General features: G+C 41.8%; 1 protein-coding gene across 1 annotated transcript in view; it reads right to left on the bottom strand.

The window, feature by feature from the left end:
* SUGT1 (SGT1 homolog, MIS12 kinetochore complex assembly cochaperone) overlaps window positions 1-13904 on the bottom strand; it is a 41673-nt gene extending 27769 nt beyond the window's left edge. The window contains exons 1-7 of the mRNA XM_047755967.1: window positions 13680-13904; window positions 13525-13582; window positions 6913-7003; window positions 5634-5703; window positions 3718-3788; window positions 940-993; window positions 537-553 (exon numbers count right to left, since the gene is read on the bottom strand). Of these exons, the coding sequence (XP_047611923.1) occupies window positions 537-553; window positions 940-993; window positions 3718-3788; window positions 5634-5703; window positions 6913-7003; window positions 13525-13582; window positions 13680-13717 (399 nt within the window). The 5' untranslated portion in view covers window positions 13718-13904. The remainder of the gene's footprint in view (window positions 1-536; window positions 554-939; window positions 994-3717; window positions 3789-5633; window positions 5704-6912; window positions 7004-13524; window positions 13583-13679) is intronic.
* Between the last annotated feature and the right edge of the window lie 803 nt (window positions 13905-14707).

Below are 14707 nucleotides of genomic sequence, written 5' to 3'. Positions count from 1 at the left end.
AAAAAAAAAAAAAGAAACTTTTCTGAAGACATGACTGGAAAAGGTTACATATAACATGTCTAGCTCCGAGATTCAGTACTCTCTAAATCAAAAACTACACTAACATTTAAAAAAACATTTTTAAGAATATAATATGACCTTCAAGCTTAACGACAGCATCAAACTGCCCTGGAAAAACATATGACAGAATATTTCTACAGTGTCTTCCTGCTGTTGTCTTGCCCATTTATGGCCTCTGCAAAAAACATTCTACATCCCACTGAGAAACAAAGTGACTCCTGACCAATCCATACTTTCCTAAACCATATGTGTGCCAGTTAAGACTACATACATGTAAAGAACTTGCCCTGGGTCATTGGCAGCCTCTATACTGTCCCTAAATGAGAAGGGAAGAGACGGGGTTTAAAGGAAAATACGTAAAACTGTTCTAGAGAGATTAAGTAACTGAGAGAAAGCTCATTCTGAGTGCTGTCCCAAATATATTCAGTAATAAGATAATCAAGTAAAAATATAAAGGATAAAAACTTTGGACTTACCACCTCAGACTGTGATCCTATTAAAAACATAGAAAGGAAACATTTTCAGATAACTGTACGTACACAGGGAAAGTTAAGACACATGATTTCTACGGCACAAACATATTGATTAGCAAATCCAATTCTCCATACATACCTTATAAGGAAAAGTGGTTTAATTTTGCATCCTACAGTCACTTTAGGCTGGTCAGTAATTTGCAAAATACCATTACAAAACAAACCCATCCAAATCTCAACAAAACAAACTAAGCAAAAATCAAAACACTTTCGGAAATCCCAATCTAAGGGAATATGTACTACTTAAATTATAAGTTACAAAGTTCAAAATATATTTGTTTAAATCAAAAAATGTCAAATATTTACTTCTTTTTAAATTTAAAGACCACAGGAAATGCACACTTACCATTCTGAGCTTCTTCACACCTTTTAATCCAGACAATGAAATCAGTATCTGCACCTAGAAAGAAGCAAATGACTGTAACATCACTCGTCTGCACAACCTAACATAACCATTCAGCAAATAATTACTGGATACCTACTATGTTCCAAGCACTGTTCTAGGTTCTGCAGAGCCATCTCTGAATTAGACAGACAAAAATATCTATCCTAACAGAGCCTGTAATAATCCTAATGTTGTACCTATTAATTAGGTTTGATACTTACTTGTTCATCCTAAAGACTTCTGATTTTTTAAAAAAATCACTATCAAACCTTATCAGTTCCAAGATACATTTCCCCTGACCCCTCTCCTCTTAAAAGAGCTTCCTCTCGCACAACAAAATCAGACAATCACATTCTTTTTTTTTTTTTTTTTGGTCTTTTTGGGCCGCACCCGTGGTACATGGAAGTTCCCAGGCTAGGCGCTGAATTGGAGCTGTAGCCGCTGGCCTCCATGACAGCCACAGCAATGCTGGATCTGAGCTGTGTCTGCGACCTACACCACAGCCCACAGCAGCGTTGGGCCCTTAACCCACTAAGCAAGGCCAGGGATCGAACCTGTGTCCTTACGGATACTAGTCAGGTTTATTAACCTCTGAGCCACGACAGGAACTCCTTAATCAGGTTCCCAACATGCCATCAGTCATGGTGGGGTGGAGGTATGATAAAAGCAACAGCTGGATTGAGGCCCAGAGGCCTCTGTCTACCAGTCTGCTCTCCAATGCAGCTACCTATCATGCCCACTATTTTCTCAGAGGCTTCGCTTGTTACCATGCCCTTCAACGCTAACACCAAGAGCATCTTTATACCTTGTGGAGTTTTATCGCATCTCCAAGTTTCGTGACATCCAAGACACTATAGTGTGAACTATTTATAGAGAGCAAAGTAAACAGGTATATAACCAAATTATTCACTTCTGAAGACTCAGAAAAATGACAATATCTAAACAGTCACAGGGTCTAATAAAATGTAATGTTGAGAAAAATTATTAAAAATGATCTAGAAAAGGTTTACTAACTCAAGCTGACCATAGGTAAGATTTTTCTGGAAAATGCAGAGAAATTTAAAGTTTCTTAAAATGAAATTTTCTAACTCACTAACTTACAGACAAAAATCAACTATATAGGCCTTAATATACACATACACATTCTGGTGATGAACAATTACATGAAAATCCTAGACTTGACTCATCTATTATTCAAACTAATCAGTAAATAAAACCAAGCTTCCTATCATGCAGAGGGGAAAAAGGTAATATTCTGAGTTATAAATTTTTTACCCTGATAAACACTGATGCTGAACACTTTAAGTTTTTCCTGGAATTAAAAGACAAATTTGATTTTAAATTAAATATCCTCAACTGCAATTTTATCTAAGAGCAGATACCCTCTTCTGAGGCCACCTCTGAAATAATTCTAGAATAAAAGTCAATAGCATGATACTAAAAAATTATCCAAAGAAGTAATTTAGGCAGGGAACTTTCTACTGCTATAAAAAGATAAGAAATAGGGCTTAGAATTCTCAAGATGAAATGACTCATGTCTCATCAGGGTTTTCAAATATTTGTCAAGGTACTAGATAAATGGACTCTTCGGAATTTTGCAAAGAGTATTGATATGCTGGCTTGGTAACTAAACAGCCATATTACTGATGGACCACACTTGGGATAACCAAGTTTGAGAACAATTTCTACTGCCTAGATCTCTTCTTTCCTAATTTGTAGGTTCTCTTTGCAAAGTAGGGCTAGGGCTTGTCACCCTTTCTCAAGTAGATACCGTGCAGAAAAGCAAATATTCAAAGCAGCACGTATTTTAAAATGTAAAAATATAATCATACAATACTTTTGTACGAGAGCTTTTCAGCCTCAGCACTAGTGACATCTTGGCCCAAACACATCTTTGTTGTGAGGGACTGTCCCTGCACAGCAGGATGTTCACCAGCAGGCCCAGCCTCTACTCATCAGATGTCAGTAGTACATGCCCTTATCCACCAGTCATGGGATTCAAAAACCTCTGCAGACATTGTCAAACTCCTCCCCCCTCCCCGGCCTTGAAGCAAATCACTCCCAGTCAGGAACCATTGCTTTAGGAAACTGTGATAACACTAGCACTAGATGAAAGTAAATGATAGTACACAATTAGGATTATGTGGTCTATAATTAGCTACAGGATTACTTACAAACTTTTAGTATTTTGAAGATATTCTGATACTCGGCTGTTAAAATTTCTATATATTATGCATGGATATCCATACTGCTATGACAATTCTCATCTACTTCTCTCCAAAAGATGCTATTAGAAACTCACAATACTCAAGTCCCAGTCTCCTCCTATACACCCTATCATACTTAACCCAAACTTACACTTCAGGTCTCAAAAAAAAATCTGCTGTGAGATTTCCTATCCCAGCAATCTGAAGAGCAATTTGAATAGACTCCTGAAAGTGAGTGCAAATTAAACTTTCAGTTATCCTTCAGGAAAAAAAATAAAACCCGACTAAGTACTAAGAGCACGCTAACTGTTTATATAGGTTATTTGCCTCTAATGATAAAGTTTATCTGTGATTTAAATGCTAAAGAAAGGCCAACTTAATCAATTTCAAGTAAACTCAAATTCTGCAATCAACACGAAATGTCATCAAGAGGAGAAAAGAGGTGTTGCGTTTCTATAATTAACCTGAGATTACACATTTGGCTATGGTATCTAAGACACATAGTTTACTAACACATAATTCTAATACTTACTATCTAGTTTCTGTCCTTCTGTAAAAGTTTCTAGAGCAGCAGCATAGTTTTTTTCATGGTATTCGCATATCCTGCATGAGCATATTAAAAACAAGTACCACACATACATGAGATCATGAAAAACAGCCTTCTTTCTAAATAAAAAACATCGTATTCTCAGTTTAAATAAAGAATTTAGGTATATGTTAATAAGCCAAGAGATTTTGCTGTTGTTGTTGTTGTTGTTGCTATTTCTTGGGCCGCTCCCACGGCATATGGAGGTTCCCAGGCTAGGGGTCAAATCGGAGCTGCAGCCACCGGCCTACGCCAGAGCCACAGCAACGCGGGATCCGAGCCGCGTCTGCAACCTACACCACAGCTCACGGCAATGCCGGATCGTTAACTCACTGAGCAAAGCCAGGGACCGAACCCGCAACCTCATGGTTCCTAGCTGGACCTGTTAACCACTGCGCCATGACGGGAACTCCGGATTTTCTAAAATACTATAACATCTAGTCAATTCCCATTAAAATCCAATTCTGGAACTCATTTCAGAAATAGTTTCTTGATTTTAATTGTCTATACTTGCTTATTCTAAAATAAAGTTATGCTAAGGAATTTAAAAAGTTTCTGACTGAAAAAATAAAGTCATGGAGTTCCCGTCGTAGTTCAGTGGTTAACAAATCCAACTAGAAACGATGAGGTTGCGGGTTCCATCCCTGGCCTCGCTCAGTGGGTTAAGGATGTGGTGTTGCCATGAGCTGTGGTGTAGGCTGCAGACTCGGCTCAGATTCCGAATTGCTGTGGCTGTGGTGTAGGCCAGCAGCTACAGCTCCAATTAGACCCCTAGTCTGGGAACCTCCATAGGCCGTGGGTGTGGACCTAGAAAAGACAAAAAATAAAATAAAAAATAAAGTCACACTACTTAACACAGAAACGAGCTGGGACATAAAGTATGCAGATACGGAGTCTTCACAGAATTAAATGTAGCCTGTCCAGCTTGGCTGAGGAACACATGTTCTCTAGTCAGTTAAATATAGTAAATTCCAAGTGATGAAACAAAAAAAGGCATTTGAAATCCATCAAATTCCATCTATACCTTACCATCAATTCTATCATCACTATCATTTTTAATTTTTTTTTGTCTTTTTGCCTTTTCTTGGGCAGCTCCCTCAGCATATGGACATTCCCAGGCTAGCAATCGAATCGGAGCTGCAGCCGACAGCCTACACCAGAGCCATAGCAATGTGGGATCCGAGCCGTGTCTGCGACCTACACCACAGCTCACAGCAACGCCGGATCCTTGACCCACTGAGTGAGGCCATGGTTCCTAGCCGGATTCGTTAACCACTGCGCCACAATGGGAACTCCCCATCTTTTTCATTTTTTAAAAAGTTTTATTGATGTTTAGTAGTTAATTTACAATGTTGTGATCATTAATTTTTTTTCAATTAATATGTTTCTTTTTCTTTCAATTTACAGCTGCACCTGTGGCATATGCAAGTTCCCAGGCTAGGGTTCGAATTGGAGCTGCAGCTGTCAGTCTACACCACAGCCTCAGTAACAGGGGATTCAAGCCATATCTGCGACCTACGCCATAGCTTGCGGCAATGGTAGATCCTTAACCCACTGAGTGAAGCTAGGGATCAAACCGCACCCTCCAGGAGACAATGTTGGGTTCTTAACCCAATGAGCCACAATAGGAATCATCACTATCTTAAATAGAAGAACTACATATCTTCTGTCATACATCACAATTAATACAAGAAAAGTATAAAGTATTTAAAATTGAATCCTATCTCAGCTATCAAATGCACAAATACAATATATAAATAAAATTACTATTTATATAAAGCTTACAATTAATTCATTCAACAAACTCAACGCTTATTATCTATGATAGTCCAGAGCCAACAAGAAGAGAAGTTACTACATACCCCTTTCTAAGCATCGCAGTGGAACCATTTGGATTAAGTTCAAGAGATTTCTTTGCATCAGCAACAGCATCTGCACATGAAGGAAAAAAAATGGATTTTCAGTCAGTTACTTATGGATCCTAACAAATACTACATATAAAACTTGAATCAGTCTTAGGGTTTTAAGTTTTCAAGCTGGTGAGATGAACAAATGATTTTAAATTAGAAAAAGCTAATCCAAGATATAACCGAAATAAATATTACTCTCACACCTTCCTACTGTCTCAGTATTTAGCTTCCTTCTTAAAGCTCTTCAGGCAATGAATAAAAAAAACCTCTGTATCACAAATAAAGCTCTGGGAGTTCCTATCATGGCATGGCACAGTGGAAACGAACCTGACTAGGAACCATGAGGTTGCGGGTTCAATCCCTGGCCTTGCTCAGTGGGTCGAGGATCCGATGTTGCCATGAGCTGTGGTGTAAGTTGCAGATGAGGCTCAGATCTGGCGTTGCTGTGGCTGTGGCTTAGGCCGGCAGCTACAGTTCTGATTCGACCCCTGGCCTGGGAACCTACATGTGCCGTGGGTGTGGCCCTAAAAAGACACACACAAAAAAAATAAAGCTCTGTATCATTTAACATTTTCATTAGCATCATTTATGTAATTTGACTCAAGATATTTAATTTTTCCCTACTCACATTATCTATTCAGAATAATTAAAGTTGCAAAAGTAATACAGAAATATATCCTTCTGATGAAAAATACAAACATAGGAATTCATAGGAATTCATTTAAATATTCTATAAAACAGTAAATAAGATACTATTTTTTGTTAGCATATCCAATCACCATGAATATGTATGAATTCTACACCCACTGAAGAAAGAATGGACACCCATAACATTTATTAATTTATTTTTTCCTTTTTAGGGCCAAACCAGCAGCATATGGAAATTCCCGGCTAGGGGTCGAAGTGGAGCTGCAGCTGCTGGCCTATGCCACAGCCACAGCCACATTGGATCCCTAATCCACTGAGCGAGGCCAGGGATCAAACCCAGGTCCTCATGGATACTAGTCAGGTTCTTAACCTGCTGAGCCACAACAGCAACTCCCACCTATAAAATTCAAACCATGATGCTCAATATAATATGTCGCATTTTGGCTATTTTACCTTGTATGTAAAAAAGACCAAATTAAAAATCTTAGAAGATAATCTCTATTTTATTTGATTCATTTTATCTCAGGCAAAATTTGTAAGTAACATATAAAGTCCAGACAGTGTACTATGTAAGAAAAGTTACCACGGTAATTCCCAAGAAGAATGTGACAATAAGCTCTCTGACAGTAATACTGTGCATCATCTGGTTTCTGCTCCAAAGCCTTAGACAGCTCCTACAAATACAAACATGTTGAATGTCGTTAAATGTTTTTTAAAAGCCAGTGAATTCTAATTAAACATGATTTTTAATCAAATAATCTATTATCTTAAGCTATTTAGAGGAACAATAACAGGGAAACAAGCTTGGAGCTTTTCTTTGCACAAGGATCGACATTCCCCCTTCTCCCCTCAAAAGCCCACAATCTAATGTAACATCTACATAAGGCACTTAGCAGTTCCTGGCCTATAAGCAGCAACTCAATAAATGGTAATTATTATCACCTCATTTATTCTGAAGAGTTTAGCTGATACAGACTGACCATCACTGATTTTCTCCTTCTAATTTGGAGAAGATTCAAAGATCATGTAGAATTTGAGATGCCTAGAAAATGTGCAGCTGTCCAATAAAAAACAGAAACAAAAACTGGCAGTTAAATCTAGAGCTCAGGGAGGTTAATGGAACCAATAAATACATAACCAAGCTTATGTGGCCTGCTCCTATCCTCTGCCAATGGCCTAAGAAATTACAACATTCTGTCAAAAGCCCAGATACAATATCCCAATGATATCTACTACCAACTGATGAAGCATTAACAGCGAGAATCAAACTTCTGCCACTCTGCCAGTCACAACATGTACGTGGTAGCTGGGACAGCATTGAAGCGAGGAGAGTGCACAGCTGGTGAGGCCAAGGACAAAAGCTGGTAAACTGGGAGGCTAGGGATTGGATAGTTTTCCTAATAGGTAAAATTACTTCAATGGCCACACATGCGGCTTTGTGTGAAGCTCGCAGTGTGAGTCTCACGAAGCAATGTATGCTATACTTGGTAAGCATATACCTAAAATCCAAACCACTTCTTCCCATCTCCACCCCTATCACACTGATCCAAGCAGTAAAGAAAATCAGATGTTACTACGTCTCTGCTCAAAACCCTGCAATGCCTCTGCGCCTGACTTAGTGTAAGCCCAAGCCCTTCCAAGGATTTGTTAAGGCCCTCCTGGATACACTCCTCCGCTACCTCTCTTCTCTCTTTACAGTCTTCCCCTTGCTCCATCATTCTAGCCACCACGGCCTCCTTGCTGCTCTTCAAACATCTCAGGACTCTGCACCTGTTCCTCCTCTCACTAGACTGCTCTCCCCCCAGACGTGTGTCCTAGTTAGTGACCGTGCCAGAGACAGGAGTCAAATCCAGGTCTGTCTGACTACACTTCAAATTTCAACCACTAAAACACTGCCTTGAGGAAAAATTTCTTTACTCCAACTTTCTTTAATACACCATCTAACATCTGTATTAATACAATGTTTTCCAATACCTTGACATTCCCAAGCTAAAAACCCATCTTACACTACATTTTCCCACAATTTTGAAAACAGCTGACAGCCTCTAGATCTACTCAAATATATCTTACAGCCAAATTTCCAACTTCTCCTCACCAAGAACAGGTATATTATGGGTCAAAAAGACTGTTATATAATAATATCCAGGCCATCAATTCAAAAAGTATAAACACATATTATGGAACAAACACAGGCCAGACACTGGAGGTTCAAACAATAAAACATCTCTTTTCTTAAGGAGCCAGGTATAAACTTCTGAATTTTGAACAACTAACTTGCAAATGACCTTTAAAAGCATAAACCAATTGCTGGTTAAGGAGATCCAATTATGGTGATTCAGTTAAATAAATTAAGCAACTGCCTTAGTAGGCTGTTAATTAAAATTACCAACAAACCACTCAACACAAAATGAACATAACATAGCAACTTGTAAGTCATGAATAAAATACAATAATAAATTTATTTTGAATAAAGAAAATACAATAAAGTCAGGAAAGGTAAAGTTAGAATAATTATTTGTGGTTATCTTGACGGCAACTGACTTGCCGCATGTTTTCAGTGTTCTACTGTTTCTGTGACAACAGTTGCTGGCAGCTAGAGTACAAAGGGACTAAAGAGAGGTATCTTAAAAGGCAAGGGCTTCGGTGCCAACATCTGAATCAGCAGCAAAAGGCTATTTAATGCAGACTTACATGAAGTATATTCAAATATACAGTTACTTCTCACCTAAAATGATCGCTATAGTCAAGCAATTTATAGTTGTCAAAAGTAAAGAAACCTGTGAACGGTAAAATAGAATTACACTGAAAACTTCACCAAGAAAATGGTCAAGAAGTCCTCTGATAACACAAAATAGAGGGAAAACTCCTTTTAAAGCATTCAAATTGTTTAAGACTTCAATCTTAGAAAATTAATTTCCAAATTTTTAAAGTTTTCGGGTGTTTTACCATGCTAACCCGAAAGGTAACTTGTTCAGATTACAAGCAGAAGCAGACCACTCAGACCAACCTAACGTCTGAAGACCTTGCATGCTGGGTATCTCAACCTGACTCCACTTTCCATTTTCATCCAGACACAGGCAATCCCCAATCACAGATAAACAAGAACATCAAGTCCTCCTCCTCCCTCAACTACCAAGCACTGCTGGAGCAAAGTCACACAACCATCTAGAACCGGTACATTTTATGCTAACCAACTACACTCTCAACGAAGCTATCCGTGGTCAGCTACTTCAAAGCAAGCTCCCAAACTTTTCATTGCATCATACATCCCAATCCTACCCCTTCCTCCGGAGGATGAACTTGATGCCTGGAACCTGAGAGACCTGTCACTTCTAAACTTGATAACATTGAGCAAATTAATCTCTTTAGCACCCCCCACCCCCGATTCCTTGTTAATCAAATGTACCTCACAGCTGTTCCAAGAATTATGAGAAGAGTCACTGAACACACCCGAATGCTCACCACATCCCAGGCACCAGGCTTAGTGGTAAACAGACACATAAAACCCCAGTTCCCTTTTTTATTTTGTTGGCCTCGCCCACCCATGCCATGTCGAAGTTCCTGGGCCAGGGATGAAACCTGCGCCACAGCAGCAACCCAAGCCACTGCAGTGACAATGCTGGATCCTTAACCCGTCGCGCCACAAGAGAACTCCAAAATCCCTGTTCTCTTGAAGCCTACGTTGCGGCCCAATTCAGACAAGGTAGTCAGAGAACACAGCTTCTTAGAGAAGATGACATTTCAGATGAAATCTAAAGTGATGAGCAATTCCAAGCAAAACAAGGGATAGTCAACAGAGTACATTCTAGGCAAAAGAACTGCAAGTTTAAAGGCCCTGCACCAATATAGAGCTTGACACATTCAAGTAACAAAGCCTGAGAACCGAGAGAGCGACCATCTGTAAGATGCCTACTTCAAGGGCCTCAGCCTGTACCTTACATTATATATCTTCACAGTGACCCTTTAAAAAAAAAAATGAATTGAATTTATTATTTATTTTTAAACCTCTGGCCACACTAGCAGTATGCTGAGGTTCCCAGGGCCAGGGATTGAACCCAAACCACAGCTCTGACAACGCTGGATCCTCAACCCACTGCACCGCCAGGGAACACCCACAATCACCCTTCCGAGTGGTCTGAGACAGGAAATCTGATCCAGAAGAATGATAGGAGGAACTTTCCTGAGGTTATAGAGTTATCTTGAAACCAGAACATGGACACAGGCAGTCTGATTCCAGAGGCCGGGCTCTTAGCCACTATTCATACTGGGCCCCAAAAGATTCTCATAATCTACATATATGTCTTCCCTCTCTACTGAATTGAGACTCCCTCTATAATGCGATTCTTAGATTGCTGGCTCACAATATTGCAGCCGTCACTTACGTATGTTGTTTCACGAATGCAAAATGTACTCAGCTTGACAGACATTTTCTCTTTATTCCTAAGTATATGGTCTTATATAAAAACGTGACGTTTAACTGATTTAACAGCACATGACCTTAATTTCAAAATATCTACTGTTAAACCAGCCCTTGGGAAAAACTAGGGGGGAAGAGACTCTGACTTCTCATCAAGTTTTCGGCCCTACCAATAGTTTAGTAATTAACATTCACCTGTTTATCTCTGTGAAGTCATCTCAAGTTTTAAAAAGAACATTTCCTCTTAACACAGGCTGATTTCTCATCGTGTTCATTCTCCCCACTCCCATTTCTTGACGCAGGCCTGTGGCAGATCCTGAGAATTTGCATTTCTAAAAAATTCCCAGGAGATGCTGCTGCAGGTGGTCCGAGGATCACACTTTTGAAAATCACTGTTCTACAGCACTAGACTAAGAGTCAGGAAACACGTGTCCTGCGGCTTCTGCCCTAACTGGCTGTACACATCTCCACGACAGAGCCCTTGGATTTCTCTGGGTCTGTTTTCTTCTATAAAACGGAAGAGTGAGGAGTACTGGCCTGTGGGAGTCACAAGTACTTTCAGAAAATCTGGGGTAGGGTCCACGAATTTGCACTTCTAACATGTTCCCAAGGAAGCAATGCTGTTGGTCCAAGAGCCACGCATTTTTTTTGTTTGGGGTTTTTGGGGTGACATCCGGGTCACGTGGAAGTTCTCAAGCCAAGGACTGAACCTGTGCCACAGTGGCGACCCAAGCCACTGCCGTGACAATGCTGGATTCCCAACCACTGTGCTACAAGAGAATTCCCAAGAGCCACACGTTAAGGATCAACACACTAAAGCTAACCAGGCAATTCACTTCCAAAAAGAAAGAATTAAAAAAAAGCACCCCACCCACAAAAAGGAGTCTGTGTGTTTACTAAAATACAGGTATAAGAAAATTCACAGTGGTTTTATTCACACTAACTGGAAGTAACCCAAATGTCCACTGTCCGACTAGATAAATTGTGCTATATGTATACACAAGACTACATAGCAATGAAAAAGAACCACCACTTCACACAATTTGGGGATGTCTCTTACCTAATGCTTAAAGCAAGACAATACCTACACTCAACTGTGTACCTCATGTATGGTGCTATTTCTAAGTTCAAGAACAAACAAAATGAACTGGTGGTGATAAGAGTTCAGAACAGGGGTTATCTGGAGGGGTAGAGGAATAACTGGTAAGGAGGACATAGGAGGTTAAGCTTGAGGATGTTAAGTATTCTGTACCTTGATCTGAGCAATATATACACGTAAGACTTCAAGCTCATGAGTGGCAGATTTAAGAATTGTATTACCTATCATACATCCATAAGTAATTCTAAAAGTAAAATAAATCAAATATAAAGGAACAACGAACTCACTACATTCATATCCTTTAGGAGCTATTATTATACAAACTGGATTTCCAAAGGAGGCATGGCGCCTGAGAGGACCATACCAAACGTAGATTCGGAACATGAAGAGCTATCCGGCCGACATTAGGAATTGTGGACAAAGTTCTGTGTCTCCAGTAACATGACTCTGACATGGATCCCAGAAGCATCACTAGGAAACATCACAGCACAACAGAGTCATCAGCCACTCTGAAGGTCTTCATATCCAGACCCAAAAAACATACTCCAACCTAAAAGGCCCCACAGGACCTAGGCCTTCATTTCCTCCCCACCTCAACTCTTACTTCTCTTTCATCCCCCTCCAACTAAATGGCCTTCCTGCTGCTCCTTGTGCAGGCCAACCTCACGCCTACCTCAGGATCTTGAAACGGGCTCCTCTTCCTGCCTGAAATCATCTTTCTCCAGAGCTTCCAAGCTCACTCCCTCAGGCCTCAGCTCAAATGTCACCTCCTCAACCAACCATGTGGCAGATTTCTTTTAGAAGTCACGGTGAGGAAAAAGGTTCACCTGCCTCAAACTGCTCACCTTCCATGTGGTGGATCACAACTGCGAACCAAGGTTCCCTCTTGAGCTTCCAAGCAAGAGACACCTGGCCAAACTTTGGGACCCACTGCATCACATATTCTTAATGTGGGCTCCCTTTAATTAGTTTCAATCATGACTTCACTCTTGCTCTTTTGCTTTCCTTTACACCTTTATAGCCTTTCATTGCACACACAATGCCCACCAAGTCAGTAAAACATCGAACTAAGACTTTAACCCACAGCAATCAGTACCTTGCACACAACAAAAACCCCAAGAAATTGTCTTGAGGAAGAAGCTAATGAGTGAATAATGAACAGTGACAGGACATCTGGAAATTTTCAGGCACACACAGGAAAGGTTTTTGTTCCAGTAGCGAGTTCATACAGGCACTTAGCACAGAGCCTGGTACATAAAAATGGCAAGGATGACTTGTCAAACGAAAAGCCGAGTTAACAAATATCAAGCCTAAATTTTCCTTTTTGTTCAAATCCCTAATGCCATTAAAAACAAACAAACAAAAAAAACCAGGCCCTTTCAGGCCAACTATGAAAGTCAACTACATTCCCAAGAAAGAAGGCAGGTTTTACTGAGACGCTCCGAGGATGCAGGAACCGTCTAGGAGAGGGAGGTAGCAAGAACCAGGATCTGGAGTGACTGGGCCGCTGATGGACAGAGAAAAGAGGCGAGGGTTTTCAATATCAAGGCTGAGACACAAGAAAAGCAGCAGCCCCGGCCCCGGGAAAACAGTGCTGCGAAGAGGCGGGGTGGGCCAGAACCCAACGCGGCCCCCCGTTGCCCACAGCAAAGTGAAGGAAGCTGGACCAGCTCGCTCACCTCTAACGCCGCCTGGGGGTCCTCTTCGATCAGAGCATCTGAGAAGCTCCGGAAAAACCTGCCAGGAAAACAACGACTTCAGCAGGGCGCACTAACCAAGGAAAACAGAGGGTGCTGGGTACTAATAAATAGCAAAGAAAAGGTAAAACACGCACCTTTGGGCCGTTGCAGGTCCCGCTGCAGCCGCCGCCATCCCTCCTGGTCACTGTTACCGCTGCTGAAGCCGCTCCTACCGAGGTTACCAGTCCGCCGCCGCCCAAGGGGGAAACTTCTGGAGAAACACTAACCGAGCTTCCGTCCTAAGGAGCCAACGAGCAGCCACGCAGCGTGCCGCGGGGGGGAGGGGAGGCGAAGCGCGGGCGCGGGGTGGGCTGGGACCGTGGAGGACCGACTCTCCCAGCCCGCCCCCTGGCCGGAGACCAGCCCCGCAGGCTCCGCCCCCTGCAGCCTCGGTTACGGAGGCCGCGGTGGTTCACGCTAGCCCTCCGTCCCGCTGCGCGCCCACAGTCCCGCGGAGCCTCTGGAGCGCTAGCTTGAAAGGAGTTTTGTACCATACTGTTCTCCTTCGGGAACGTGTGGACTTTGGGGGAGTTTATATGTCTGTTAATAACACAAAGCACATCGAGCTCTCTTTTTCCCTACAGCGCTCATCGTGGCTCTTGGAGGCAACCGAGCCCTTTGTGACCCGTGACGTCATCCCGCGCTACGTGTTCTTTTCCGGGAGCGAGTTCCGGATGGCGCGGCGCATAGGTGGGTGCCGGCATCTTGGCCCTGGGAACCCTGAAGGCCGCGGACTTTCCGGAAGTCGTTCTGCCTCTGCGGAGGGTAGAGCGGAGGAAGCCTTTTGGTTCCGGGGCGGGTGGACTGTTCCATGGGCCCCAGGACTCCGCAGACCTAAGGTTGTCTTCCTCGTTGGCTTCCCAGACTAAGAAGAAAAACGTATTCCATCCGAAGGCATTGAAAGGAGAAATGGGCCCTCAAGTTGTCTTGGTGTTACTTTACACCTAGTCGGCCAGGCCCCCTCCCACTTTTGACCCATGCAGTTCAGATAGACGAAACTTCCAGCAGGTTCCACGGACCGGAGTCAGGGAGCAAGAGGGAGTGGGAGTGAATGGTTGGTTCCTCAGTAGAGATGAAGGAATAACTGAACTTGAGTGTCCACTACATCCAAAATCTAAACGAA

This window comes from Phacochoerus africanus, chromosome 13 (genome assembly GCF_016906955.1).
Source record: "Phacochoerus africanus isolate WHEZ1 chromosome 13, ROS_Pafr_v1, whole genome shotgun sequence".
In the NCBI taxonomy this organism is placed as follows: domain Eukaryota; kingdom Metazoa; phylum Chordata; class Mammalia; order Artiodactyla; family Suidae; genus Phacochoerus; species Phacochoerus africanus.
The sequence above is the reverse complement of the archived record's forward strand: the minus strand, read 5'-3'. Positions and strand labels throughout refer to the sequence as shown.